The 26,892-nt window shown below is 41.2% G+C and overlaps 1 protein-coding gene across 4 annotated transcripts in view; it reads left to right on the top strand.

Annotated features, from left to right (window-relative positions):
• Window positions 1–25,581, top strand: part of CLTCL1 (clathrin heavy chain like 1) — a 34,685-nt gene extending 9,104 nt beyond the window's left edge. The window contains exons 3-34 of one of the 4 annotated variants that reach the window (XM_059863263.1): window positions 3,549–3,817; window positions 4,080–4,241; window positions 4,692–4,805; window positions 5,915–6,088; window positions 6,367–6,564; window positions 6,935–7,135; window positions 7,259–7,411; window positions 7,947–8,069; window positions 8,881–9,018; window positions 9,237–9,401; window positions 9,781–9,961; window positions 10,330–10,493; window positions 10,646–10,771; window positions 11,042–11,184; window positions 11,779–12,013; window positions 13,796–13,918; window positions 14,339–14,484; window positions 14,876–15,059; window positions 15,240–15,432; window positions 15,924–16,081; window positions 16,177–16,341; window positions 16,476–16,583; window positions 16,901–17,068; window positions 17,151–17,300; window positions 18,145–18,276; window positions 18,618–18,728; window positions 19,276–19,446; window positions 19,998–20,219; window positions 20,911–20,931; window positions 23,159–23,234; window positions 23,640–23,723; window positions 24,243–25,581. In XM_059863263.1, the coding sequence (XP_059719246.1) occupies window positions 3,549–3,817; window positions 4,080–4,241; window positions 4,692–4,805; window positions 5,915–6,088; window positions 6,367–6,564; window positions 6,935–7,135; window positions 7,259–7,411; window positions 7,947–8,069; window positions 8,881–9,018; window positions 9,237–9,401; window positions 9,781–9,961; window positions 10,330–10,493; window positions 10,646–10,771; window positions 11,042–11,184; window positions 11,779–12,013; window positions 13,796–13,918; window positions 14,339–14,484; window positions 14,876–15,059; window positions 15,240–15,432; window positions 15,924–16,081; window positions 16,177–16,341; window positions 16,476–16,583; window positions 16,901–17,068; window positions 17,151–17,300; window positions 18,145–18,276; window positions 18,618–18,728; window positions 19,276–19,446; window positions 19,998–20,219; window positions 20,911–20,931; window positions 23,159–23,234; window positions 23,640–23,723; window positions 24,243–24,358 (4,874 nt within the window). In that variant the 3' untranslated portion in view covers window positions 24,359–25,581. The remainder of the gene's footprint in view (window positions 1–3,548; window positions 3,818–4,079; window positions 4,242–4,691; window positions 4,806–5,914; window positions 6,089–6,366; window positions 6,565–6,934; window positions 7,136–7,258; window positions 7,412–7,946; window positions 8,070–8,880; window positions 9,019–9,236; window positions 9,402–9,780; window positions 9,962–10,329; window positions 10,494–10,645; window positions 10,772–11,041; window positions 11,185–11,778; window positions 12,014–13,795; window positions 13,919–14,338; window positions 14,485–14,875; window positions 15,060–15,239; window positions 15,433–15,923; window positions 16,082–16,176; window positions 16,342–16,475; window positions 16,584–16,900; window positions 17,069–17,150; window positions 17,301–18,144; window positions 18,277–18,617; window positions 18,729–19,275; window positions 19,447–19,997; window positions 20,220–20,910; window positions 20,932–23,158; window positions 23,235–23,639; window positions 23,724–24,242) is intronic. The other 3 variants (XM_059863260.1, XM_059863262.1, XM_059863261.1) reach the window with 3 other exon arrangements.
• Window positions 25,582–26,892: the final 1,311 nt, after the last annotated feature.

Genomic DNA, 26,892 nt, shown 5'->3' with positions numbered 1-26,892 from the left:
AAACATTTTAAGTTTGACAGTCATGAGGTTTTGCAGCTAGAAGACCTTTGCTTTACTGCTACCTGTGGTGTTGTTACTGCCTTTAATTAGCACTCAGAGCTCAAAGAAGTAATTTTTAATTCATGTCTGGCTCTTTTCTCAAATGACCAACATCTGGTATTTAATAACTTTTACTGACTATGTACTTTTCTTCCTGCATCTTATCTAAACAGATGGTGAGTGAACTTTGTCCTGACATTGTATGTTTGGTAGTACAGAATGGTCCCATCTCATAAAAAGAACTGAACTTTAAGGTAGCCATTTGACAGTTCACTTCATGGCCAGGTGGGGGAATCTTAATCCTCAACTGGTATTACAATGATCATGTTCTCCATTGGCTTGTTTCTAACCATTTGGCTGTTTTGACTATTGACTGTACCGAGTGAAGGAGGAGAGTGTGCTTTTAATGTTTGTGTGTATATGTGATGGAAGTACAGTTGATAGACAAAATGAAGTTGCAATATTTTTATGAGAGACCTGCTAGCATGTCCTGTGTGCTATTCATTTCTGCCTAAGTGTGTTTTTTATTGTGAAAAATCATGGTGAAATTACTTAGGGGTCCAAGAAACTGTCCTCAGAACTGGTGCAAAACCTTTAACTTTTCTTCTTTGATCTCAGGCTTATACTCACATCAGGTGAGAACTAAAGTGAATCTTTGACTTCACTTATAGTGATAGTTATGCATCTTGCAAAGGACTGCCTTACCCTGGGTATGGGTAAAGATAATAATGAAAAAAAATTCAGATCTGTTATGAGTTTACTGTCCTTTATCTTGGACCCCTTTAAACAGATTGTATTGGCAAGGAAAGTGCCTTCTCTACACTAGCAGAGCTTCATCTACTTCTTAAAAGGAAACTACATAATCAGGTTTGAAAACTAGTATACTAACTTAATGGATTATCATCAGCTTCAAAGAATACAGCTTTATTCTTGCCAGTTAGAACTTGTTCAAAAGGAGTATTGTTCTGTCCATTCAGAGTGAGTAAATCTGTCCTCTGAACCGACAAGGTTGAGTTAATGATGTTATGTTGACATGCAAAGTTGTGTTGTCAAGTGTTGCAAACTTAATTATCTCTTCTATAAATAATCTAGTGATCAGAAGGTTGGGTAGAAAAGAGGGTTAATAGAGCTACCTAACCAATATGCTGTCCATGATAACCTGAAGACATGGATTAAGTCAGTCTGTCATTGCAGACTTTTCCCTGCTGATCGAGTGAGGCTTCAATAGTCAAAATGGTTACGTATTGTGACTCAGTGTGCCATGATGGGCAGTTGCTCGTAATCCTAGGATTATTGAGCAATAAATGTAGAAACCCACCCTCAGAAAAAGAAATGAAATGGTTCTTGATTTTAGCCGACGTACAGTATGCACAATTTCATTTCTGGATTGCATGTGGCATTCTCCTGGCTTATCAAGATTTATGCATTGTCCTTGTGTTCTTGGTCCTCTTGCACTGCTCTGTACTGGGAGTGCTCAGCAGTGGGTGTAAGTGGAGAATGCAGCATTCGAGGGTGCTTCCATTCTTTGTGTAATAGAGAAATGTCATGCTCCAATCAACTGTAATGTAAGTTCTTGTGCTATTATTCAAAAATCAAATCTCCTTACTTGATTACACCTGTATAGTCTAAATAGATTCACCAGTTTGGTAGTGTGATCAGAAAAACCTGAAGTCTTTTTGTCTGGAATCTTGGCCTAATAAAGTGTTCAAGTAGACATAAGACTCAAATGCACACTTGCCCTCACTATGACTATATAGCAGATCCTTTCTCAATCCAAATAACAGAATTTTTTTATAGTTTAGTTACTATGAATTTTAGTTACTGTGAAGTTTGAATATATGTTGCCACATTTAGGGAGTTGCAAAGCAGTGGTTTCTGCAGCTCCCAACATCCAGGGTTAAACTGCCTAGTGAAGCTTATAGAAGCAATTTCCAACTGTGACATAACAGTCAAATTTAGTCTAATAAAGAGACAAGCATGAGCTCTTAGCTGTTTGTCAGTTTTTCCTATGTTCTTAAACCTAGGAAAGGCATAGTGTTTCCTATTCAGGAAGTCTGTCCTTAAGAGCAGTTTTTCTGTGTGCGTATACTGGGATTGTTGTTTAGATGGTGACCAGAGCCCTTCCAGAACTACTTGTCTCCCGGCTGCATGTGAGGCTGCACACTGTTCGAGTTGAAAATCCATTTTTTGATAGCACCTGGCCATTGCTGGACAAATTGTTGTCCAAGAGAGTAAGTGCATGTGCAGAGCAAAGTGTTCATTAGCAGGCTGCTTTTGGTCCCAGGGAAGCTAGCAAGCTTTCTGAGGATGTTGTTGATCAGGTTGACAGTTCTCAATGCTGTTAAACCAGGCAGCAAATGCTGCGTGTGATAGCTCTTAAGTCTTGCATTGTCTTTGGCACTGCATTAAACTAACATAATCAATTTATGTATGAATTATGCTAAAACATTATATAGCAGTTACATATTAACTTGGGATTAGTAACTCCTGAATACGATTTTTCTATGGCCAGCAGCCTTTATCTATCAGCGAACATCTCCCAGTTTGGCAGTCACAAGTGTTACTAGCAGGAAATGCTTCTGAAATGGGGATAGAAATAATGGCATTACAAGCCAGTATTCCAGCAGTCTGAGTGGGTGTCTTGTGAACAGAAAAGAATATTCCTGGAGCTGAGTTGTCTCATTTGCAGTGAAATAAAACATCACTTTGACTTCATGAAAGGAGTCAATTCCCTTATTCTTTATAGTTTGGTTCAATTAGCATTGGTTTTAAGCCTACTTAGCAGGGTAGGGCTTCTGGTTGTTTAAAAGGACTACTAAAATCAAGCCTAAACCTGCAGTGTAGTTTCCTAAATCATGAAGAAGTAATCTTAACTGGACCTAAAGCTCCAAACCTTCCTATAGACTTTCTGAACTTTTGACTGCCCTCTCCAGTAGATAGTTGTTGTAGGAAGCCAATTTAGTTCAGTGGGCAGTTCATCCAACAGGAAAACAAAATGGGAGCTGTGATCTTTGGCTGTCTGAAGCTGTTTCAAGTCTCATGCTGTTTGACTCGGTCCAGGTCATCTACAGCAGCTACTAAATTGACATAAAGTGGAGCTGTTCTTTCCATTAATTATACTGAGTGACATCTACTCGACATCTGTAACTTGGCATACCAGTGCTGCCAACTGGTAGCACAAGAGTTTGCACAAGCTCTGTAGCTTAGACTGTCTTTTTACTGCAGCTTATAGTAAATTGAAGTGTCTGTGCTTGTCAGTTGTTGGAATGTCTGTGTGAGTGTCTGTAAGGAGATTTTGTTTGGTTTTGGGATGGTACAAGTGTTGAGGGTGGAGAGGGGATTCTGTTAAAGAGTCAGGTGTCAAAGGAGACTGAGATGTGACAGGACGCTAACCCTGTCTGTAGCACCACTGGAACAGTGGCTTAAACTGGGTGCTTGTAAATGGGCAAACTACAGGATGGCCATTGTGGTAATTGATCTGTGATGTTTCTTGGATTTTGTCATACTAGCCGGGAAAACACTTCAGATCTTTAACATTGAGATGAAAAGTAAAATGAAAGCTCACACCATGGCAGAGGAAGTGATCTTCTGGAAATGGATATCTGTGAATACAGTTGCCTTGGTGACAGAGACAGCAGTGTACCACTGGAGCATGGAGGGAGAATCACAACCCCAAAAGATGTTTGATAGACATGCTAGTCTTGCAGGCTGCCAAATCATCAATTACAGAACAGATGAACACCAAAAATGGCTGCTGCTGATAGGAATTTCAGCACAGGTAAGTTCCCTGGCAGCAATATGTTATGAAGGTAATTGGGAGAGCCCTGGCCCCATTTCACTTAATAGCTGCTTAACTTTGGTTTCTGTAAATAAAAAATTCAGAACTATCTTTTGTGTAGAAATAGCCTGACTTCTAGTCTGGTTCAAGTGTTGGAGGAGGGGATGAGAGGCATTTGCTGCTTTTTAGTTTACTGTTGCAAGGGTCTTGCTACAAACATTTGAAATCTTACCTCTAAAAGCTGACCTTTTCTTTTCTCTAGCAAAATCGTGTGGTTGGTGCAATGCAGCTGTACTCTGTTGATAGAAAAGTCTCCCAACCTATAGAAGGCCATGCAGCAGCTTTTGCAGAATTCAAAATAGAGGGAAATGCCAAACCTTCTACCCTCTTCTGTTTTGCTGTAAGGAGTCCTGCAGGAGGCAAGGTAAAGTCTACAGCTATGTTCCTGTAGTGCCATAGGTAGGTTGTTGGCATCAAACTGAATGTGGAATTTAGTAGCATTGGATATGCTACAACTGCTGAGTAGTGTGTGCTGGCTGAGGTAACACCACAGTAAATGCCTTGTCTTTACTAGTCTTGTCCTCCAAAACTGATGAATTGACAAGCGTGACTCAAAATATCTTGAATGGGTTGTCTTGAATAGGAATAGTCACTTTCATAAAAAGAGTGGTTGTTTTGGGTTTTTTATTCTTCTCCCAGCTTTTAATTTATCAGGTTCCAGAAAATTTAACATTCTGAATATGTGGAGCACAGCTCCCCAGACTGTGTTGGCCAAATGTGGCAGATGACTTCAGTAGCATATCTGAGGAAAGGAAGTTCTTTCATGTGGCTGCACTTGCAGGCAATCTTGTGACATGAACTCTTTTCTTCCTAGCTCCACATAATCGAAGTAGGTCAGCCAGCTACTGGAAATCAGCCATTTGTTAAGAAAGCTGTTGATGTGTTTTTCCCACCTGAGGCACAGACAGACTTTCCTGTGGCAATGCAGGTAAATGTTTGACCTTCCAAAAGAAATGAGCTTTATAGCCTGGCAAGGAGCTGACATCTGTTGCAAAGTTTGCTTTGCTGTCATTCTTCCTAGTTCTGGGAGGGGTGTTAGTGGGTTTGTGGGAGGTAGCATGGACATTAAAACAGTAACTTATATATATGGACTGCTCCTGTATTTTAAAAAATAATAAGCAAAAAGCCCCAATGAAACTTCTGCCAAAAAACCCAAACCAATGAAACAGACCACAAAAAAAAAAACCCTGTAGAGTGTGTTCAGGGAGAATGTATCCAACATCACTTTGGCTATTCAGCTTCCTACTAATGTTCCAAGTTCTAGATAAGAATATTAGCATACCTCCTGTAGTCACAGCAGCACAGAAAAGGCAATTTGGGGCATATATGGGAGATTCTTTAGGAAAGAGAGCTGGTTGCTATCACAGACCAAATTTCACCTAGCATGTCTCTAGGACTAGAAATGTGTCATAAAATCAGACTATCTTGAAGCATAAGACTGCTGACATGTCAAATAGACCAAGAGATGCCCATAACTAAGGTGCCTGTGTGGCAGGATTCATGTGGCTCTATACTTCAGCTTAAGGCTTAATTAACAAAACATCCAAAGACTTGTTCCAAGGGGAGAGTACTTTTATGTCTGAAGACCCTTTTGACTTGAAAGCCTCCCCAGTTTCAGTGACTTGACAGATAAACTGGAGTACTCAGTGGATGAGTTTGGTTTAGATTCTGCTGGTGCTTTGTTGGAAGAGAATGGGATTATCTCATTAGTATTTCTGAACATATCTAGACTAGAATCCTAATTATGCCCAAACTTTTCTCCTCAGCTTGGCTTATTAGGATGAGGAGTATGTTCTTTGCTGCAGATGAATTTTAATTTCTTTTCAACCTCTGTTCACTGGAGCTATGCCTGCAAATGGCCAGCAAAGCTGTTCATTGCTTTTGAGTCTGAAAGGAAGAAGCCCCAAGCTATATTTGTTCTTAGTGTCAGTACAAAGGCATGTCACTGCAGTACTTTCTTGTGACTAGGCTAAAGGCAGCTGTCTTTAGTGTTACAATCTTACTAGTTTTTACTAAAAGAAACCTGTCTTTTGGCAGATTGGAATTAAGCATGGTGTGATTTATCTGATCACGAAGTATGGATATATCCACATGTATGATTTGGAGTCCGGAGTATGCATCTACATGAACCGTATTAGTGCTGATACTATCTTTGTCACAGCTCCTCATGAACCTACCTCAGGCATTATTGGTGTGAACAAAAAAGGACAGGTAACAAATCCACCGTTATGTTTCTGAGCCTTCTAAAGTTCAAATGGAATGTAACAAACTTAAGGAGTGACTTGATGCAACAAATGTCATGGAAGAGAGCCAGTGACTATTTGATTAATCAGTTTTTTATGTATCCTAGTGCAGAGCCATTTGAAGAAGAACTTGTCTTTTTATTAATCTACTCCTTCACTGATGAGCTCCATAGCCATTTTGTTGTTGTATTTCATAGTAGTTGTGGAAAGGACAGTACTCCTCAATATGCCTCTTGTCCTTTCCAGGTGCTTTCTGTGTGTGTTGAGGAAGACAACATTGTGAACTATGCTACAAATGTTCTCCAGAATCCTGACTTGGGACTGCGAATGGCTATACGGAGTAACCTAGCAGGGGCAGAGGAGTTATTTGCCAGAAAGTTCAACACACTCTTTGCTCAAGGAAACTATGCAGATGCTGCTAAAGTAGCTGCATCTGCACCAAAGGTAAGTAACTCCAAAGGTAAAGCTTAGAAATCATGGAAGCTTGCCTAAGCTTAGTGGATTGCTTAGTTCACTTGTATTTCAGAGCTTGACATTCAAAACATAAATGCAGTGTTAGTTCTCTGCAGTCTGGTAGTGGTTCTGACTAATACATTCCCCTGTATGCTGTAAAGGAGCATCTGCTATCCATGTCTAACCAGACTGGACTTTCTGTAGCCACTGACTTTGTGCTAGAAAGTCATTGATTTGATGGTCTCTATCCTGAAGGTTTAACAGTAGATGCTTCAGTTTATCCTTCAACCTGCTTTTTTTACTAATGCTATTCAGTCTTCACTAATTAAACACTGCTTCTCTCCATCTTGTGCCCATTCAGGGAATTCTACGTACCAGTGATACAATTAGGAAGTTCCAGAGTGTACCAGCTCAGCCTGGGCAGGCTTCTCCCCTGCTCCAGTACTTTGGAATATTGCTCGACCAGGGACAGCTGAACAAGTTTGAATCTCTGGAGCTCTGTCGCCCCGTCCTGCAGCAGGGCCGCAAACAGCTTCTGGAGAAGTGGCTGAAGGAAGACAAGGTAGGCTCGATCTTGACATTAGCCTACTTCTGTTGCCTTCTCACAGTTGAGTGTGAACAACACTTTTGTTGATGCTACAACTCTGAATTCTTCTGCTTGACAAAATACCACTTCTGACTTCAGCTGGAGTGCTCGGAGGAGCTGGGAGACTTGGTGAAGACGGCTGACCCAACCCTTGCACTCAGCGTCTACCTTCGAGCTAATGTGCCAAACAAAGTGATTCAGTGCTTTGCTGAAACTGGCCAATTCCAGAAAATAGTGCTGTATGCTAAGAAGGTAAAGCATTTATTACAAACTGCAGGCTCTGTCTTAGGTTTAATGTGTCCATTGTGCAAATCATAGTATATTACTATGGTCTAAAAAGTCTGCAAAAAATAAACTTCAAAACGTCCAGAATTTTATGAAGTATTAATTTAATGGACTGGCTTAAGCTTACTCTACAGAATAAAGATAAGAGTCTTCCTGAATTCCTCAGACTTAGTTTTGTAATCCATTAAAAAAGAAAAATTGCCTAATGCCTACTTTTAAGTTTAGGACTTAATAAATAGGGCATTAGGACTGTTGAAAAATTTATTCCAGGCAGTTTTCTTATATATCCAGAGAATTGCCCTGGCACAAGTTCATTTACTACGTAGGTGAATACTGAATGTCTGTGTCAACAGACAAGAAATGCTTTTGTCTGAGAATTCCTGGAAGATGTGGCATGGCCACTGCAAACTCACAGCAGTTTATAGTCCCTATGGTAAAGAATCTGAAGGCTTAACAGAAGTGTGAAGCTTCCTAAATATGTATGACTTTCTGAAATCTCTAGGTTGGCTATACCCCTGACTGGATCTTCCTGCTGAGAAGTGTGATGAGAGTCAGTCCAGAACAAGGCCTGCAGTTCTCTCAGATGCTGGTACAGGATGAGGAGCCACTGGCTAACATTAACCAGGTGATGCCTACAAGAGTACTGGTCCCTTTCTAGACAGAGGGAATAGTGTAGTACCATTCTGGGGACTGGTAAGGCTGGTTCACATCTCTTGTCATCTTGATTAGAGGAGTGACTAAATGGTCTAGTTAAGTGTGGTTATCATTGAGTCTTTATAGAGGCAAGTGTGTTCTCAAGTTCGAATGGAAGCTTTCTGGTTTATTGATAGTAAACCTACCACAATCTTAGTCTAAGCAATAAAGTGTTACTGTCCTACTGTTGGCTTTAATGGAGCATATATCTCCTCATGCAGAGAATTTACAGGAAGATGAACAAATAAACCTAAGTTCAGTTCTGGCTGCCATTGGCCACTTCTTGTTAAATGAATGGAGAAATAAGGGAACATTTTGCATTATTAAAAAATGAAGCTACTTGGAAAAAGTTCTGGCTTTATTTCTAGCATCTATCCCAGCAGGAGAAGGGATGAGCTTTGCATGTTGTGGTAGAACTAAATAAGAGTGGGTGGTAAAGTCTGGCATAATAGCTCAGAGTAATGCACTTCTTCCATTCTAGTGAAAAAGGAAATGTGGAACTTGTCTCTCTATTACCATGACAGTAATACTATGAAAACAAGGGAATGCAGCATGGTAGGTGCTGTGATAGCCTGTTCTTTCAGTTTGAGACAAGTTAGGATCTTGGCATAAAGCAGACAATAGGGGATGCAGTATCATAACATCACCCCAGGACACCTGTCTAGCCAGGCTTTTTGTATACACAGAAGAATGTACATGTGTGTATATAGACCCCTCTTCTGTAACTTGTCCAATCTCAACAGATTGTGGATGTGTTCATGGAGCACAGTCTTCTACAGCAGTGCACATCCTTTTTGTTGGATGCTCTGAAAAATAACCGCCCTGCAGAAGGCCACCTTCAGACCCGTCTCCTGGAAATGAATTTGATTCATGCCCCACAGGTATGACCCAGTTCCCCCAAAAAGGGAGAGACAGTACTGGACTTGCACAAGAATAGGATGTCTGATACTGTTATCTCTAAGTCTTTTAGTAACATCAAAGTCTACTAAGTAAGTCACTGCTGTGACTTCTCAACAACTTGTAGGCTAAGCTGCTCTTGATTGTGATTCTCTTGGCAGTCTTGATTTCTTGACAGTGAATATGAAATGTAACCTCCTAGGTTGCAGATGCCATTCTCGGAAACCAGATGTTTACACACTATGACCGTGCTCATGTTGCCCAGCTGTGTGAAAAGGCAGGCTTGCTCCAGCGAGCTTTGGAACACTACACGGATCTCTATGATATTAAACGTGCCGTTGTTCATACTCACCTCTTGAATCCTGAGGTAAGTGTTGTCCAGAATAAGAAAGTGATGTGAACAGTCTTTAGCACTTCTGCAGCTGCCATGAAATGGGTTGTAGGTATTGAAGTAGCGTGACTAGCTGTGATTCAAGAACATTTGTCCAGTTAATGATTAAATTTTAATCTGTATTTTCAGTGGCTTAAATCTGACCTCAGTTCCCCAGGTGGGCATTTCAAGTATTATTTCCAAATGCATTTTTTGTGATTGTAAATACAGTGAGTGTTTGTTTTTATATCTTTGGTCTTAGTTCATGGAAGACTTCTCTCTAGTGGCTGGGGTAGTAACTCTCTGGTTGGCCCATCTTATAGATATCAGTCAAATCCTGTGTGAGTTACTGAGTAAAATTTCTGTCTCTTTGCAGTGGCTTGTGAACTTCTTTGGCTCTCTCTCAGTTGAAGACTCTGTGGAGTGTTTGCGTGCCATGCTGTCAGCCAACATTCGGCAAAACCTACAGCTCTGTGTGCAAGTTGCTTCTAAATACCATGAACAGCTTGGCACCCAGTCTCTTGTGGAGCTTTTTGAATCTTTCAAAAGCTATGAAGGTACAGTATTAGAGGGAAGCAGCTTACTTGGAAACGCTGACTGATTGAAGCTAATAGTAAGGATAGTAGCTTTTATGGGAAAGGTACTTTTCACATGGCTGGATCTTAGGATACATTTATGAAAGTGAGCTCATCACAGTGAGTTCTAGGGGTAGTTTTGTTCTAGATGGTTTCATAACTCTTCTTGAGTAAAGATCAGAAAGAAAGATGAAGCCTGAAAGAAGGGAAAAGAATCTTTCTGATACTCCCTGCACTTGACTGAAAGCTACTCTGTCAGCAAGGCTGAACTCTTAAGTCACAAGCTGAGGCCCATACAGCCATCACTTGCTTCACTTCTAACAATGTTAAACACATGTGACTCTTTCCAGGACTGTTCTATTTCTTGGGTTCCATTGTAAACTTTAGCCAGGATCCAGATGTTCACTTCAAGTACATCCAGGCAGCTTGCAAGACTGGTCAGATAAAGGAAGTGGAAAGAATCTGCCGTGAAAGTAACTGCTATAACCCAGAACGAGTGAAGAACTTCCTGAAGGTAAGTATTTTGCCCCGGGGATTGAAGTGTCTTTTCTATGTTTTGCTTAGCAGCAGAACTGCAGCTTTCTAATAGAGGGAATCACCAAGAAGTTTGGTTGGCGTGGCTGTGAACAATCTTTTCTCATTTTTTCTCTTTCACACAACATACAGGAGGCAAAGCTCACAGATCAGCTTCCTCTGATCATTGTCTGTGATCGGTTTGACTTTGTTCATGACCTGGTGCTCTATTTATATCGCAATAATCTACAGAAGTATATCGAGATCTATGTACAGAAGGTAAGGACTTGCTCTTTACTTCATTATAAGGACTTAGAGCATAATCTGCTACCTCTTTTTTCTCACTCCTCCAGTGCAAAGGCTCTTCATTAAGCCTTTTGTCTGTCACAAAAACATTATTCCTGGAATGTATATACGAATGTTGGTTACTCAAAGTTCTCTGCTCTGAAGCATAAATGAAATTGTTATCTAGAACTTCCCCATATGGAAGACTGGGGTGCATTATTAGTAATGCTGATAACTAATTTCGATGATGGTGGCTTATTCTAGGTGAATCCTAGCCGGATACCAGCCGTGGTTGGAGGGCTTCTTGATGTAGATTGTTCTGAAGATGTCATCAAGAACTTGATCATGGTGGTGAGAGGGCAGTTCTCCACTGATGAGCTGGTGGCTGAAGTGGAAAAAAGAAATCGGTAATGAAAATGCATCTGTAGGCACCAGTGTCGGGCTTCCCTGCCCCTGCTATACACAAATTGAATTGCATGCAATTTTGTTAAATGATAAATTGTTTTGTGTTTCTCTGTAGAAAAGCAGTTCAAATTTGCTGGTCGGTCTTTTGATTGATTGGGTCATGTAGGAATGCCTGACAGCACTGCATCGTGTATAACATGGCTTTTGAACACTGCCATACAGCCAGCCATGGGATGTGCCTTTGGAGTAAATTTGGATCCAGCTGTCTTGGCAGTCTAGCTGCAGGCCCACAGCAGCTTCTGTAATTAGTTTCTAACTACCTGTAAAATGAACAAATGGCTTTAAGTGTGAGCTGCCAGCTAATACAACAGGAGTTGAGAGGTTGTAAAACTAGGGGTATCTGCAACCTTCCCTGATGTTAAGCTGCAGATCTGTCTTCCACTCATTTAAGACTCATTAAAAAGTAACTGGCTGGTCTGTGTTTGCTTTTAAGTTTGACCAGCAGGCTTGTTTGAAGGGAAGGCCAGGTACTGAATGGTAGCTGTAAAACATACCTCAGTCTGACTTATAAACCTAAAATGTTTGCTTCTTCAAAGGCTTAAGTTGCTGTTGCCATGGCTTGAATCAAGGATTCATGAAGGCTGTGAAGAACCTGCAACTCATAATGCTTTGGCCAAAATCTACATTGACAGTAATAATAATCCAGAGCGCTTCCTTCGTGAGAATCCTTACTATGACAGCCGTGTAGTTGGCAAATATTGTGAAAAGAGGGACCCTCATCTGGCCTGCGTTGCTTATGAGAGGGGGCAGTGTGATCTGGAACTCATAAAGGTTAGCAAAACTGCATTTTATAAGCATGCATTAAAGAAGTACTTGCTGCCTGAAGTGGAAGCCTGTCTGGCTATTAGTCTAACACTTGCCAAATCCTGTCTTGCAGTCTCACTCAGGAATTGAGGCAGGTGGGAATCTTCTATGTGGAGACAGTAATTTTTATGCTGATGAGAAGAACTTATGCTATATGTGCAAACTTGGAACTTTGAAGTACAATCCATGTCTTTCCCACTGATTCTGCTTGAAATTCATTTGTTTATTAGGCCCACGTAATGAATATGCCTACCATTAAAGCTTTGTTAATTTGATTTTTTTGATCCTTGAAGACTCAGGAGGAGGAGCAGGCTGTCATCTAGCCTGACCCTACCATGAAAGAAAAATTTCCCTGAAACTAAAACAGGGAAATTTTCCTTTGTTGTGATTGACCCATAGACTTGCTCCAATACTTAACCAGAAATGAGGAAAATAAATGTTGACAGTTTAACTACAAGGACTTACTCCAATAGCATTCCTCTCCTATCTTTAAGCTTGTTGTTCTTAGAACATCCGTCAGAGTTTCAAGGGCAGGTGAAATTCTCAGGGTTCTCAGATACTTTCCGGTCTCAATGTGAACACCAGAGCTTAATGTCAGATTAAGCCAGTAGTGCTTGTGGTTGCTGAGAAAACATTCTCCTCCTACCTGCACTTCCATATTGGTATATGCAGAGAATGTCAGCTATGAACATTAGAATGGTGGTATAATCCAGGCTTGCTACTGGATGAAAGTGGATGACTTTCCAGCCTTAAGTGTTTAATTTTTAAGTAATATTTCTACTGTAGCTGTTAAAAAAGGGCTGGCTACATTTGTCTCCTTTATTTCAGGATACGGAGGTGGCTTTGAGTTGCTGTTTGCTAGGAGGCTGCTAGGATAAACTTTACCATTCTAGTTAGCCATTAAAGCCTGTCTGTACTGGTTTCTTCCCTGAAGTGATGTTCTGAGAAGGTGTTTCTGGTTGTGGAATAAAGATCTTCTTCCTGTAAGAATTATTCTTGAGATGTTGTTGTCTCCTGGAAGAAGGATCAGCTCCTGCAACTGATAAATGTAAAGCATAAAGCAAAATTGTGTTAATACTGATTTGCTTACAGCACAGTAATTGAGATTCCATGGACTTATTTGGATACTAGCAATGTGAGCTGTTGCTGTAAGATGACTTAGGCCTTCAGGTTTCTACTCTTCTATCTGGAAGTTGAAGCTGGTGGTACGAATAGGATCATGACTTGTAACTCCCATGGTGCACTTCTATAAGGAATTTCACATTTACTCTGTACACTTAACACCTTAACAAGAGAATCCAAGCCACTTGCTATTCTGAGCACTCATAAACACATGTAAAGCTAATGATACCAAATACATAACTTATTTCTAGCATTAAACAACTGCACCATTCCTCAGTTCACTACTTAGCACTGCCCAGGAAAGTGGCTCCCCTTTCTAGATTTAAAACTCAAGTTCTTCAGGCTTCTGCAGGTCTTCACTTCAACCAGAAGCAAATAGTTACTGTGAAGCCACAGTCAGAGTGTTTGTGTTGGGCAAAACCAAGAGAAGCTATAGAAATTCTGCTGGAGACCTTCTCCATGAGCCTTCCAGATCAGAGGTTGGGTAAGAACTTGTCTGTGGCATTTAGCATTGGTCAGAAATTAGTTCTAGTCAGTCTTCTAGACTGTCTGGTTCATAGCTAGCTAAGCCTGTCTTGTGGTACTGACCCTTAACACTAATGCCAATAATTGTAACCTCTCCTTCAGGTGTGCAATGAGAACTCCCTGTTTAAGAGCGAGGCTCGCTACCTGGTGCGCAGGAAGGACCCCGAGCTCTGGGCAAACGTACTGGAAGAAAACAACCCATTCAGGCGGCAGCTTATTGACCAGGTACAGCAAAAAGGCTCAGCTTCCAGTATGTGAAGACCTCAGCATGTCTCAGAAACATTACAGAGCATTAAAGTATCATTCTTCTCCCACAAGACCCTTTAGAGCCCCATCATACCATACAGAAGTTTGTAAGAGTTGGAGTGGCAGGTATTAATTCTGACCATGAAGGTTTAGCTACCAGTAAGATATTTTTTCTGTCCTGGAGAATGACCTTCCTCTAGGGAATTTGTTTCCCGTTGATGTTAGATGTGATTTTACTTCCGTATAAAATACAGATAATAGCTGTTTCTTGCTGTCATTATCAAAATGCTCTCAAAATTCTGAAGCTTCAATTTGTAGTTCACTGGACAAATAACTTGACAAATGGACAAATACTTAATTTGGGGAAAACACTTAATAGTTCCCTGCCTTTGAATGTAGGTTGTCCAAACAGCTTTATCAGAGACACAGGATCCAGAGGAAGTTTCTGTAACTGTGAAAGCTTTCATGACTGCTGATCTGCCAAATGAACTGATTGAGTTACTGGAAAAAATTGTCTTGGATAATTCTGTATTCAGTGAACACAGGTAAGAGGAGAGCTTTGTTCTCAAGTTTAGCCTGTTCAGTACCTTTGTTTGGGTTGTGAATGATCCAGGTTGTCATGGGCCTCTTGGTTGCAAGACCTAAAGACTCTTCAGTGTTTATAATTAGGTGAAAAGCTAGAATTTGGTGTGCTTTGTACTTGAAGAACAGAGCTAGTTCACACTGTGCAATTTGCAGTGATGTGTTGAGGCCGGAGAACACTAATACTGGTAAGCACATTCTTTTTGAAGCTAAATGTCAGTGGTTCTCAATCTGGTGATGAAACGTTGTTTCTAGTGACAATAAGTGGGTTTATTTTTTCACGTGTACAATCCATGTCACTTAAGCAGGTGTTGCTGTGCACTGCTTATAGCCTATGCCTTCTGTTAACCAAAGGAATCTCCAGAATCTGCTGATCCTGACTGCCATTAAGGCTGACCGCACCCGAGTGATGGAATACATCAATCGACTGGATAACTATGATGCCCCAGATATTGCAAACATTGCCATCAGTAATGAGCTATATGAGGAAGCTTTTGCTATATTCAGAAAATTTGATGTCAATACTTCAGCAATTCAGGTGAGGTGTGGTTTCTGCATGGTGGTGTAGAATGCTTCCCTGGACAGAAATGGCTGTTCTAAGAGCGGTTAGCTTCATATTGCTTCACAGAGCAGTGTATATACTTGAGGAAAGAGTTCTGTTAGAAGGGACAGTGGTACAAAACTTAGATTTTTAACTTGGAACTTCAATTTCAAACAGGTGCTGATTGAGCACATTGGCAACTTAGACCGTGCTTATGAATTTGCAGAGAGATGTAATGAACCAGCAGTGTGGAGCCAACTGGCCAGAGCACAGCTCCAGAAGGACTTGGTGAAGGAAGCCATTGACTCGTATATAAAGGCAGATGATCCATCTGCCTACATGGAAGTCGTTCAGGCAGCTAATAGAAATGGTAAGGCAAAGCATCTTCAACTTCAGATTGCTTGGATGTGAGCTAGGTTATTGCATTTACATTGACCATCAGGGACTATTGAAACTTAGGAATTCTGTTTCAGAGAATATGGGAACAGTCAATACATGGAATGGATGAGTCAATGTTACGTGAAATCCCTGTCACCAAGATTGTCTGTCATGCTACACCAAACATCTCTCTGTGGAGATACTTTGGATAACAGTCCAAATTGTCACTAAGTAAAATGTATTTATTTAGCTGTATGTGGCAGAGTTGCTTGCCAGTTGGATTGCGGAATGGTAGCAAGAAGTCCAGTCTTACCTGAAGATGACTTGGGGCTGACAGGGAGTTCATAACTCGAGTGCAAATGGCTTATTATCATGGTAGAGGAGAGATTTGAGCCTGCTAGTGAAAACTGTCCCTAAGGTGGGCAAGGTAAACAATACAGAATGACTAAACATAGGATCTTAGATATCTCTGCTCTCTTCCAGATAATTGGGAGGACCTAGTCAAGTTCTTGCAGATGGCCAGGAAGAAGGCTAGAGAGTCTTACGTAGAGACAGAACTTATTTTTGCTTTAGCAAAAACTAATCGTCTGTCAGAACTGGAAGAATTTATAAGTGGCCCTAATAATGCCCATATACAACAGGTATGTCTTGATCCACAGTTTCCAAGTGTGACTTGCTGCTTAGCTGACCCCTCATTCTTGCTGCTACCTTTGTTTTCCTTGGACTCCTCATTCAGGTTGGTGATCGCTGTTATGAAGAGGGGATGTATGAAGCAGCAAAACTTCTCTATAACAATGTATCCAACTTTGCTCGCCTGGCATCTACCTTGGTGCACCTTGGGGAGTATCAGGCAGCAGTGGACAGTGGTCGCAAAGCCAATAGCACAAGAACTTGGAAGGAGGTAACTTAAACTTGTGGGTTTTAGTAGATTTTCATTCTAGAACAAGTATTATGGAAGTACCTATTTGGAACTCTTAGTAAACCTCAAGTTTAGTAAAGCCTTGTTCTGTTAACTATTTGCTGACTGTATGACAGGTCTGCTTTGCCTGCGTGGATGGAAAAGAATTCCGCTTGGCACAGATCTGTGGCTTGCACATAGTCATCCATGCTGATGAACTTGAGGAGCTGATCAGTTACTATCAGGTAACTGTCAATATTTTAGAAGACTTGTACAGCATACTTGTATCTGCTAATAAAGTGGTCACAGAAAAAAAAGATACCCTGGGAGCTAATATTTAAATTCATTTTCCCTCTATCTTCATTTCTTAGTGGCAATGTGCATTTTTTTCTGTAGTAAATGGAAAGGTAATAGTTTCCATTGTGCCTTCTTTTATAATTCTCTCACCTCATTGGAATCAAAAATCTAAGCACTTTCAATGGAGAGAAAGTGAAAGCATGTTGTATTTAAGTAAATGCGCATTTTAGCAAGCTTTAATAATCCTTATTTTCCTAACATCCAGGACCGTGGCTACTTTGAAGACCTTATTGCCCTTTTGGAAGCTGCTTTGGGCCTAGAGCGTGCTCACATGGGGATGTTTACTGAACTTGCCATCTTATACTCCAAATTCAAGCCTCAGAAAATGAGGGAACATCTGGAACTTTTCTGGTCTAGAGTTAATATTCCAAAGGTATGCAGTAAGGTAGCTGCAAGTGAAGGTGAGAAGCTGCCAGTGAATCAAACCTGGTGCATTTTTTTGTTTTTCTTATTAGGTGCTCAGAGCTGCAGAACAGGCTCATCTCTGGGCAGAACTTGTATTCCTGTATGACAAGTATGAGGAGTATGACAATGCAATAATTACTATGATGAATCATCCCACTGATGCCTGGAAAGAAGGCCAGTTTAAAGACATAATTGCCAAGGTAAGTAACTTGGTAACTGAAGTAAAGTGCTGAAAGCTTCTTTCAGGACAGAGGCAAAAACACTCAACAGAATTGCTGTTTAGAAAACAGTTTGCTTAAGTTACTACTCAGTTTTTCTGCTGTACTTAAAACAACTTCCAATCAGTTTAACACAAAGAATTAATCTGATATTACACTATTTCTTTTATGCTGTGCAGCGCATTCTGTTGTGTGGCAGCAGCCAGCACAGAATGTTTTCAGAGGCTGCGCAAGATCATAGGTCACAAGCAAGAGGCCTAACCTGAGGCCTAACCTCCTTAATACCTTTGAGCTGACTGCTGTTTTAGTCTGAAGCTGTAGCTGTTTTTGGAAGATTTCTGCATATGTTTCCAGCTGCTTTGGTCTGAAGTGCGGTGGGCAGTCCCATGAATACAGCAGAGAATAGTGGGTTGAGAAGTAGTTTAAACAAGATTTAAGACCGAGTACACTCTTTCTGCTCTTGGGGGTTTCGAGGACACAATTTAAAGACTTCTTAAGGCTGCAGTCTTCACTGGCTTCAGAAGTCGACAAATGGTCATATTAACTGTAGTGGCTGCCTGTGCCAGGACCTCTGCAGTGGATGGGTTAGAACTGATATGTAATGCCCCGGTAACCTGTGATTTCACTGTCTGGAAGCAGATGGTACATGAAGCAGTCATAAGATTGAACGAGAATTCTGCGTAAGTGTAAAACTTCTGACCTCTAGAAGGAAACTTAAGCTGTTGTTTTGTAGGAGTCACATAAACTTTGTGCTGAGTTAGTGGTCTGAACTAAGCACCTTAGGCTTAATTCTGTTTAAAGTACTAACTAGTATCTGATCATGCAGGTGGCCAATGTAGAGCTGTACTACAAAGCCTTGCAGTTCTACTTAGACTACAAACCTCTGCTGATCAATGATCTCTTGCTTGTATTATCTCCACGACTGGATCACACCAGGACAGTCAATTTTTTCTCAAAGGTAAGTTTGGAAGAGTGTAGGTCAACTAAAAGTCCTTTTGCTCAAGTTAAGATACTCCAGGCTCTGGCTGGAAAACAGAGTTGATATCTGTTAGTAGCTTTGCCACTGGTATGGAGGACCGAGAAGCAGCCCAGTACTAGCTTGACAGGGGAAATGAAGAAGAGTTGCATAACTGGCCTTGGACACTGTTTTATTTTACTCCTGGCAATACAAGATACCTTGTCTGAAGGGTTTTAACAATAAGAACAAACTCCTGTAATAACAAATGGGAACCTGTTTCAGAAGAGTGCAGTGTCAGGATTGCTATACTTAGTCTTGTATTGGCAACATCTTCTTTCCAGGTTAATCAGCTATTTCTAGTAAAGCCGTACCTGCGTTCAGTCCAGAACCACAACAACAAAGGAGTTAACGAAGCTCTAAACAACCTTCTAACAGAAGAGGAAGATTTCCAGGTGAGCTCCAAAAAACACATGGCTAAGCCTGAGGGATGGTCCTCTGACAAAAAAGCTGCTGACACAGTGATGTCCTTGAGTAGAAGATAACCCTTCTCCAGTGCAACAGAGAGAAGGGTGTGCAATCAGGTCCTTAGCAGGTAGGAGTCTTGAGACGTCAATGATTTGCAAAAAAGCAGGTGCCACAGATGTTTTTCTCAGAGTAGACCTCACAAAGGTCAGTATCAGGTATGTACTCAGTGGGACAGCACTTCAGTAAATAAACTTGCTTCTGGCCCCATTGGCTGCTATTTGAAGACATGCTTTGTCTTTTTATGATAGCTAGCTATTCTAGTCAGGAGCTGGTACGACCAGGTCAACATCTTGCTTTGTTAGAAAGTATCCTTTGGAGAGGCACATGAAACACTCAGGTAAATCAGTTGTAGCTATAGTATCAACATCCAGCTGGCAGAACTGAAGCACTTGTGCTTTAGGAATAGATGCTTCTCTACTCTAGTTCTCACCTACTGCCATCTGGAAGCACGTGTAACAACTTTCTCTCAAACAGGGTTTGAGAGCTTCCATTGATGCCTATGACAACTTTGATAACATAACATTGGCTCAGCGTCTGGAAAAGCATGAACTAATTGAATTTAGGCGTATTGCAGCGTACTTGTACAAGGGCAACAACCGCTGGAAACAGAGTGTGGAGCTGTGCAAGAAAGACCGTTTGTATAAGGTGAGTTAAGGACACTGCATAAATCTCCTGGATGTTAGTTAGTTTCAAATCTGGAGTTTTAATTAGTAGTCCTTCACTTGAAGGAAAGACTCTTAAAGCAGAAGTGGTTGCAATTTCAAATGCATGTCTTAAATCTAACTTCATAATGTTGTCCTGTATCTGGGGATGTGTCTCTATCAATCTTTGGCATCTGTACAGTTACCTGTATCAGTATAGAACATTCTCCATAGGCCTCAAGTCACAGGCTCTTGTAAGGGTACAGATTAAATGTAGTTATTGTAGTATGCTCTTCAAGCCTGTAGTGAGTTCTCACAGGCCAATTTGGGCATAGTCTGTAGGAAGCTTGTTGGATGATGTTAATAAAGTATTTGGCTTACCTCAGAGTTGTTGTGTGTGGTATCTTGCCTCCTACAGAACATGCCTGGTGTTGTTAAAGACTAACTTCATGGTATGCCAGGTACTCAGCTTATCTGGCTCGCAATAACATGGATCTAAGGTGTAGGGCAAGATGTTGACAGGCAGGAGTCAAGCTTAACTGTTCTTCTCTGTAGGATGCTATGCAGTATGCTGCAGAGTCCAAAGATGCAGAGCTGGCTGAGAAGCTGCTCCAGTGGTTCTTGGAAGAAGGCAAGCAGGAGTGCTTTGCAGCCTGCCTTTTCACATGCTATGACTTGCTGCACCCCGATGTAGTCCTTGAGTTGGCATGGAGACATAACATCATGGACTTTGCAATGCCTTATTTCATCCAAGTGATGAGAGAGTACCTTACCAAAGTGAGTATTGCATAGGCTAAAAAGCTAAGACTTTAGTCTGCTGTATGATTAGCATTATGTAAACCAGAGCTCTTTGCATATATTTGGAATATTACCATTCGTCATAAAGGAAGTCTTCTTGAAGTTCTGTAGGTTTCATCACTCGAGGGTAGAGATGCCTTGGCACTTGAAGAGGTCTAGTTAAACTTCTGCTTTTAGCAGTAGACATAAGCAACTGTGCTTCTCACAGCAGCTCCGTAGCTGATGAACTAAAAACTTGGTGAGGACAACACATATATCACTTTTATCTTTGTGTAACTATGAAAGTAAAGTCTCCTTATTTCCTAGAGTAAAAGGAGCACAAGGGTTTTGAGTGCACATTTTTCCTTTATCAGCCATAGGAGTAGACTGCTGAAGGTGTTTGGTTTTTTGAAATGGAAAGCAGAATTTTAGATTCATAGTCTGGTTGCACAATACTGATAATAAGAGCTGGTCCTCAACTGAGGGAAAAGAGATTCTGATCATGTGTGGTACTGAAATGCTTGTCTCAAACAGCTCTAAGATACTAAGCTAAGATTCTGCCTTGGAAGGCTGTAGGATTGTATAGGACATCACAGTAAAGAACTTAATTAAAATGAGGAATGTAAAAGTGACTGCTTCAGGTTGCTGCTAATAAGTCATGTTAAGTATTCCCCTCTGAATTTTCTTGCAGGTTGATGGACTGTTCTATAAGGTGACACTCTGATTTCAAACTCTTTGTGTTTATTTGTGTCCCTCAATATCCTAGGTTTCTTTTACAGGAATCTAGCTGTAGCTTCTGCCAGAAGAGCAGTGTAATTTAGCTCTAACTCATTTCCTGTTCACTTTCTAATGCTAAAAGGATAACTGTCACAAGCAACTTGAAAATCCAACCAGACTCTTCTCCTCTTCATGGGACACAAAAACAAGTGCTTGAGGAAGGCTTTACTTTAAGCTCCCTTTCACTGTATTAGATATTTTGTGGCAGGGAGGATGCTGTTCATAAACAAAGAAAAGCAGTTGCTATGTTACTGGATGTGTTCTAAGGGCAAATTGCTTTTCACACTGTAAATTACCAAAGTGTGCAATAATTCAGGCATGATGGTGAGTTTGTATAGTGCCATGAAGCTTCTCTAAACTTCTTGCCTGTTAGTATGATGAAAGTACTTGCACAGATCTTAAACATCTCCTACTCATATTTCACTCAGGAGAAATTTGCCACACAAGTTTACCTGAACTCTTCCATGCGAGGTTTAGGTCTAAAATAATTTATCTTAAACTGCTGGTTGGATTTACAAGTAATCGTGTACTAAATATGGGATAACTTGCCAGAAGGAAAATCTGCATGGTGAAAGTGGTTTACAGTGAAACTAATTTAGTCTGTTGAATTAACTGCAAAACATGAAATTGGAGAATGGGCTTTGTAAATGTGGTATGTCTAAAATTGTCATGTAACTAACTTCAAAAGCACAAAAGAATAGAATAGTTTTGGTGGGGTGTGTACATCTTCCAGAACTTATCTGTCTTTTCTGCATAAAAAAATGTCAAAGCACAGAATAGCCTCTGTCCCAGGAGTCAGGCACACAGAGTATAATGACACTCATCTGGAAACCTTTTGAACCAGTTCTAGGCAGCAGAGCCAATGTGATCTGGCTTTCCTAGAGCTGCTCATTCCTTGTTGGGGATGGCTGCTCTCAGCATTCCTGCTGTTTGCCCAGCTGAGGGCAGGACTGTGCTGCTGGCCAGAGCCACTGTAGGACAGCCCCAGGGAAAGGCAAACCCAAGAGAGCCGAGGCCAGGGATAAATAGAGCAGGACAAGTAGTTGGAAATGGATAGCTGTCAGTTGCTTTGTTCCATAGTAATTTGGATAGCGTTTCTGACAGCAATATTTGGTGTCATGCTGGAGAGCTCTTAGGCTGACAGCTGTAATTGAACCAGTAAAAGACCTGCTGCCACTCAGGTTGCCAGTTTGAGTTGCAAACTTCAAAACGTTGAGGAAACTGTTAAACACCATATCTGGATAAAATCTCTAAAGTGTAACAGAGATCCCTCTTGAAGCAGTTCTCAGACCAGATGTGATCCTTGCAGTGGGAAGGGAGGATGAGGAACAGCTGAAATACAGCATTGGGCTAAATGTAGGTTTGCCCACAATGTTAGTACTGCCTGTACCAGGATGTGAAGTTGTGACTTTTATGCCTTGTAGTCTTCAGTCCCAGTGGTTCTCTTCTGGAAGATACAACTTGTTAAACCTAAGAAGGAAAGTACTGTTGCTCTTCAGATTGCCCTCCACACCCACAATCTAAAATTGTTTTTAGGACTCTTGCATTACTGTAGTACTTCCACGAATTTGTTTAGCATGAACAGAGCTTTATGTGGCACAGCACTGAGATCTGTATAAAGCTGATACTACTAGGCCACTTTCCATGACGGTTCTAGAGTTTCCCCTAGAATAAGTCTCTTGTGAATACCAGTATAGTTAAACCAGTACCTTGCAGCCAGGTTAGACTGTAGTCCTAGATTAGATCAAACTTCATGGGCCTGGAATATTTGCAAATATCTGTGAGGTGTTACTGAAGGGGAGAGGAATTGCAGGTTAATAGGTAAATGTAGATTAGGCCCATTTGAGATGATGGATGCTCTGTTGGGTTTGAGTTCTGGGTCATAGTTAGCAGTGACTAGAATAAGACCCCCAAAAAAGCTTCCTTTGAAGGTAATGAGTTCCTCATCTGCATTTGAGAGCTGCTGCTTATTGCAATCCACCTAAAAGAACTGGGAAGTCAGTTTTACAGCTAAGCTTGCTGGGAATAGGCAGACTTCAGTAGTGTCCAACTTGGACCAAAAAGGAGCACTTGATGGCTGAAGTACCAGGCATGAAAAGCTTCACACAATGGTGCAATTCCTAGACAAGGTCTTCATAAATCTCCTGTTCACTTCAATGTAGGTGGATAAACTTGATGCTTCTGAAAGCCTAAGAAAAGAAGAGGAACAAGTAGCTGAACCCACTCCAATAGTATTTGGTAGGTTTTAATTGATTACCTGTTGTCACTCTGGTCTCTCTTTGTGGAGGCAGCTTACATGATTTTGTTTTATCCAAGAAAACTGGTTTCAACTAGATAGTAATTGAAATGGTTGTCTCTGCTCAATGAACTGTGTAAATTGTTGAAGTGACATCTCACTCTTACAGTACTTCTGCTCTTGAGATTAAAGTATTGCTCCTCTTACATGGCTCAGATCTCTACTTTAGGAATCATGTTTCAGTATGGTAATAGGACAGGGGATACCAGGGTATTGCCAAGCCCAGGAATAACTTACAGAGCATGAAAATTCCTCTTATTCTTGTCTGAGGAATGTGTCTGCTTTCTGCTCTTCCACGTAGAAAGGCAGGCTGTCTTTTTAGCTCACGCATTTTAAGATATGTGCAGCCACCATGGCTGTCTTCAAGTGTGATGCTATTTTAGAAGCCCTTCTGAAGAGGCATTCTGCTAACAAGCACCTAGAAGTAGCTGGTAAAGGAAGGATGTGACTGGTTCACTGTCTGATATAAATGTTAACCTGAATTTAACAGATGCATGAGGCATGTCTGGGCCTAGTGATGAAAACAAATCTGCCAAGGTGTGTTCGGACCCTTTGCAGCACCCTCCAGACTGTGGGACCTAACAGACCTAACTATTTGCTTGACTTGCTTTATTCTCTAGATCTGACCATGCATGGGTTAAATGGTACCAGTTTGGCTTTCAGTATGGTCTCTTCAAAACAAGCCATGTTTATTATGACCTCAAGATCAGTGGATATTCATCTTTCCTCTGCATCCTGCCTTGCTCTTTTGTAGCTTCCTGGCAGCAAGAGCAGATTGTATGGGTGCCTTCTCCATGGCACATGTTGGGGAAATAGTGTGATTTGCTGGTGTGTGCTTGCACAGGGGCTGATTTTTAGCTAAAGCCTAATAGTCCTATCACACTGTACAGCTAGCATTAGGGAAGGTTGGGATCTTAAACTAACTTTCTTTTTGTCTCATACTTTCCTAGGCCAGCAGTTGATGTTAACAGCAGGCCCCAGTGCAGTACCTCCCCAGGCAAACTTCCCATATGGATACACAGCACCAGGATTCACCCAGCCGCCTGTTTATGGTTTTAATATGTAACTAGCTCTCTGACAGACCTTCACTGTCTCTGTTCTCTTCCTTCCCGTCCCTTTTTAACTTCTCCAAGAAGTGTACAAGGCACAGATGACCTTCTGTTGGCTGAACACACTTGCTGCCCAGCTCAGTGAGGAGACTTCAGCAGGATGCCTGTTACTGTTATTTATTGATTATTGTCCGGTTACATTTCAACCTCTGAAAGGCAGCTTTTGTTAATGACATTGTGAGACTCTTGTCTGAAGTTAAGGCACTATTTCACTAACTCATATAGCAATAACTACTTGAGGCCAGGGGGAAGAGAGCATAATTTTCTTTCTTTTGAAAAGCCCATTGAAGGCAGCTGGGAAATTGCCTGGCACCAAGTTGTTAAAGCTTTAGCTGAAGCTACTGAAGTAGCAGGGTTGTTAACAATTCAGTGAAACATCTCTTTAATAATGAATTGTTGAAAGCTTGTGTACATCTGACCACCCCATTTTATTTGCATTCTTACATGCAAAAGAAAATGGGCTTTTCTAATATTTGTGCTCTGAACGTTTAGAGGAATATTGGGAAAGTTTCCTTTTCTGGACAATAATGCTGTTGGAGTTCAATGCTGTTGGGGTTTAATACTGTTGGAGTCTGTTCTCTATTTTCTGGAGTAGATCTGAGACTTGAAGAAAATAAATCTTCTCATGCCAGAGAGCAAACACTTCCCAGATCCTTTTTGTTTAACAAGAAGAGAGCATGTTACTTATTGACGTTAAATGGTACTAAAACAAACCTCAGCTGTGTGTGGCAAGAGAACATGGGAGTGTGCATGGGCTGCCAAAGCACTGGAGATGCAAGAGCACAGCGTCAGGGTTGGGAACGGGGACATACTGCTACCATATTGAGGCAGTAGGGAGGGCCATAATCCTGACTTTTTATTTGCACCTTTAACTGATTCTGGCATTGGCTTCCTGCCACACCATGTTCTGACCCTGTCTGGTGGGCAGAGTCAGCACCACCTGAGTGACCAGGGTGCACTGACTCAGTTCTGCTATGCTGCAGTAGGATCAACAGCGTGTCCATCACCCACCTCTTCCTTTGAGAATGCCAACAGGGATATATTATTATTTTGTGCCACTTCAAATACATGTATCATTAACGTTTTATGTACTTAGATAACAATGTATAATTTATGGTTATGAATCTTGTGCTAATCTTGAATATTATAAAAGTTCAATTATAAATGTAAAACTGCAGTATCCACTGTGTGGTTCTAGTCTTACTATCTTGGGTGTGGGGACTGGCTGGTAGTAATATACTGCCACTCAGCATCAGGTTTCTTAATCTGACAACTGAGGATGCCAGGCAGGAAAAGGGAGACTTTTACGTGCCAAGGCACATAACGGGGAAGGCCTAGTAAGTAACTTGAAGGGAGTTGTGGTCTCTTCACCAGACACATCAGCACACACTGTCACATGGGGAGGGTGTGCTGCAGGAGGCAGTCACGTGTTCTCATGCTTTCATTCATGGGCCTGGGAAAGCTTCAGTCCTGTGTGGAGGGAGGTGCTGCAATGACAGAGAGAGTCTTCTCTGCTGAGATACATCAGCATAGCAGTAGTTTTGGTAAGCTGCACCCTTTGATACTGAGTCCCACTTTGAACAGGGCAAAACACCTTTTAATGCAAACCAGTGGAGATTGTCAGGGTCGTGAAATCAGTAAGAGCAGACTGTGCTTTGGCACAATTTTAATTGTGTGTGTTTAATTTTAATTGAGTGTATTGTCTCCTTGGTCACCACACCATGACAGCATTGGCAAGGGGATGCAGCCGTCCTTCCTGATGGATGCCAGAATACCCCAAGTGTTGCTCTAACGTACTAATCTCAACTTTGTACTGATCACTCACAACTCAGCTTGAAATGCTGAGCAGCTAATGAGTTCAGGAAAATCTCCACTCTGTCCAGACTTACTCATTGCAGGAATTAGCCAGGTAGCTTGCCATTTTCCAGGAAAAAAGTACTTCTATTTTGTAACCAGTTCCTTGCCAGTTGAAATAAATGGGGGTAAGTCAGCTGGAACTGAAGACCAGCTCTAGGATTAGTATGACTGTAGGACTTTCCAACCTGTCAACTTAAAAATGGGCTCTGACTTTATAGTAGCAATTGCAAGCCAATGGTGGAACACAGTGAAGTGCTAGATCAAATACTGGAACAGCTCCTGACTGTAAGAGAATTGAGGTAGCTTGGGGATCCTTAATAGCCTCAGTCTCGAAATCTAATTACAGGAGTGACTGAGCTCTCAAGGAAAGCAAAGCTGCCAGCTCTGATCAACAGTCTTGTTTAGTTACTCTCCTGGTATTTAAGCTCTTGCTAAGTAAAATGGTTTTTATAAATTTTGTGATCTTGCATTCAAAACAGATTCCCAATACAGTGCAGCTGTACCTAAAATGTGGAACAAACTCTTGTTGTTACCAAGGTACTTCACTGCTTCCCTGAAAGTGAAGTTATTCACAGCAGGAAATAACTCCTCGTTTAGGGGTTAGGTGAAGGATTTACTTCATTTCATGAATTTA

The sequence above is a fragment of the Haemorhous mexicanus genome, chromosome 19, assembly GCF_027477595.1.
Source record: "Haemorhous mexicanus isolate bHaeMex1 chromosome 19, bHaeMex1.pri, whole genome shotgun sequence".
In the NCBI taxonomy this organism is placed as follows: domain Eukaryota; kingdom Metazoa; phylum Chordata; class Aves; order Passeriformes; family Fringillidae; genus Haemorhous; species Haemorhous mexicanus.
Note: the sequence above shows the minus strand (reverse complement) of the source record. Positions and strands in the feature narration are given on the sequence as shown.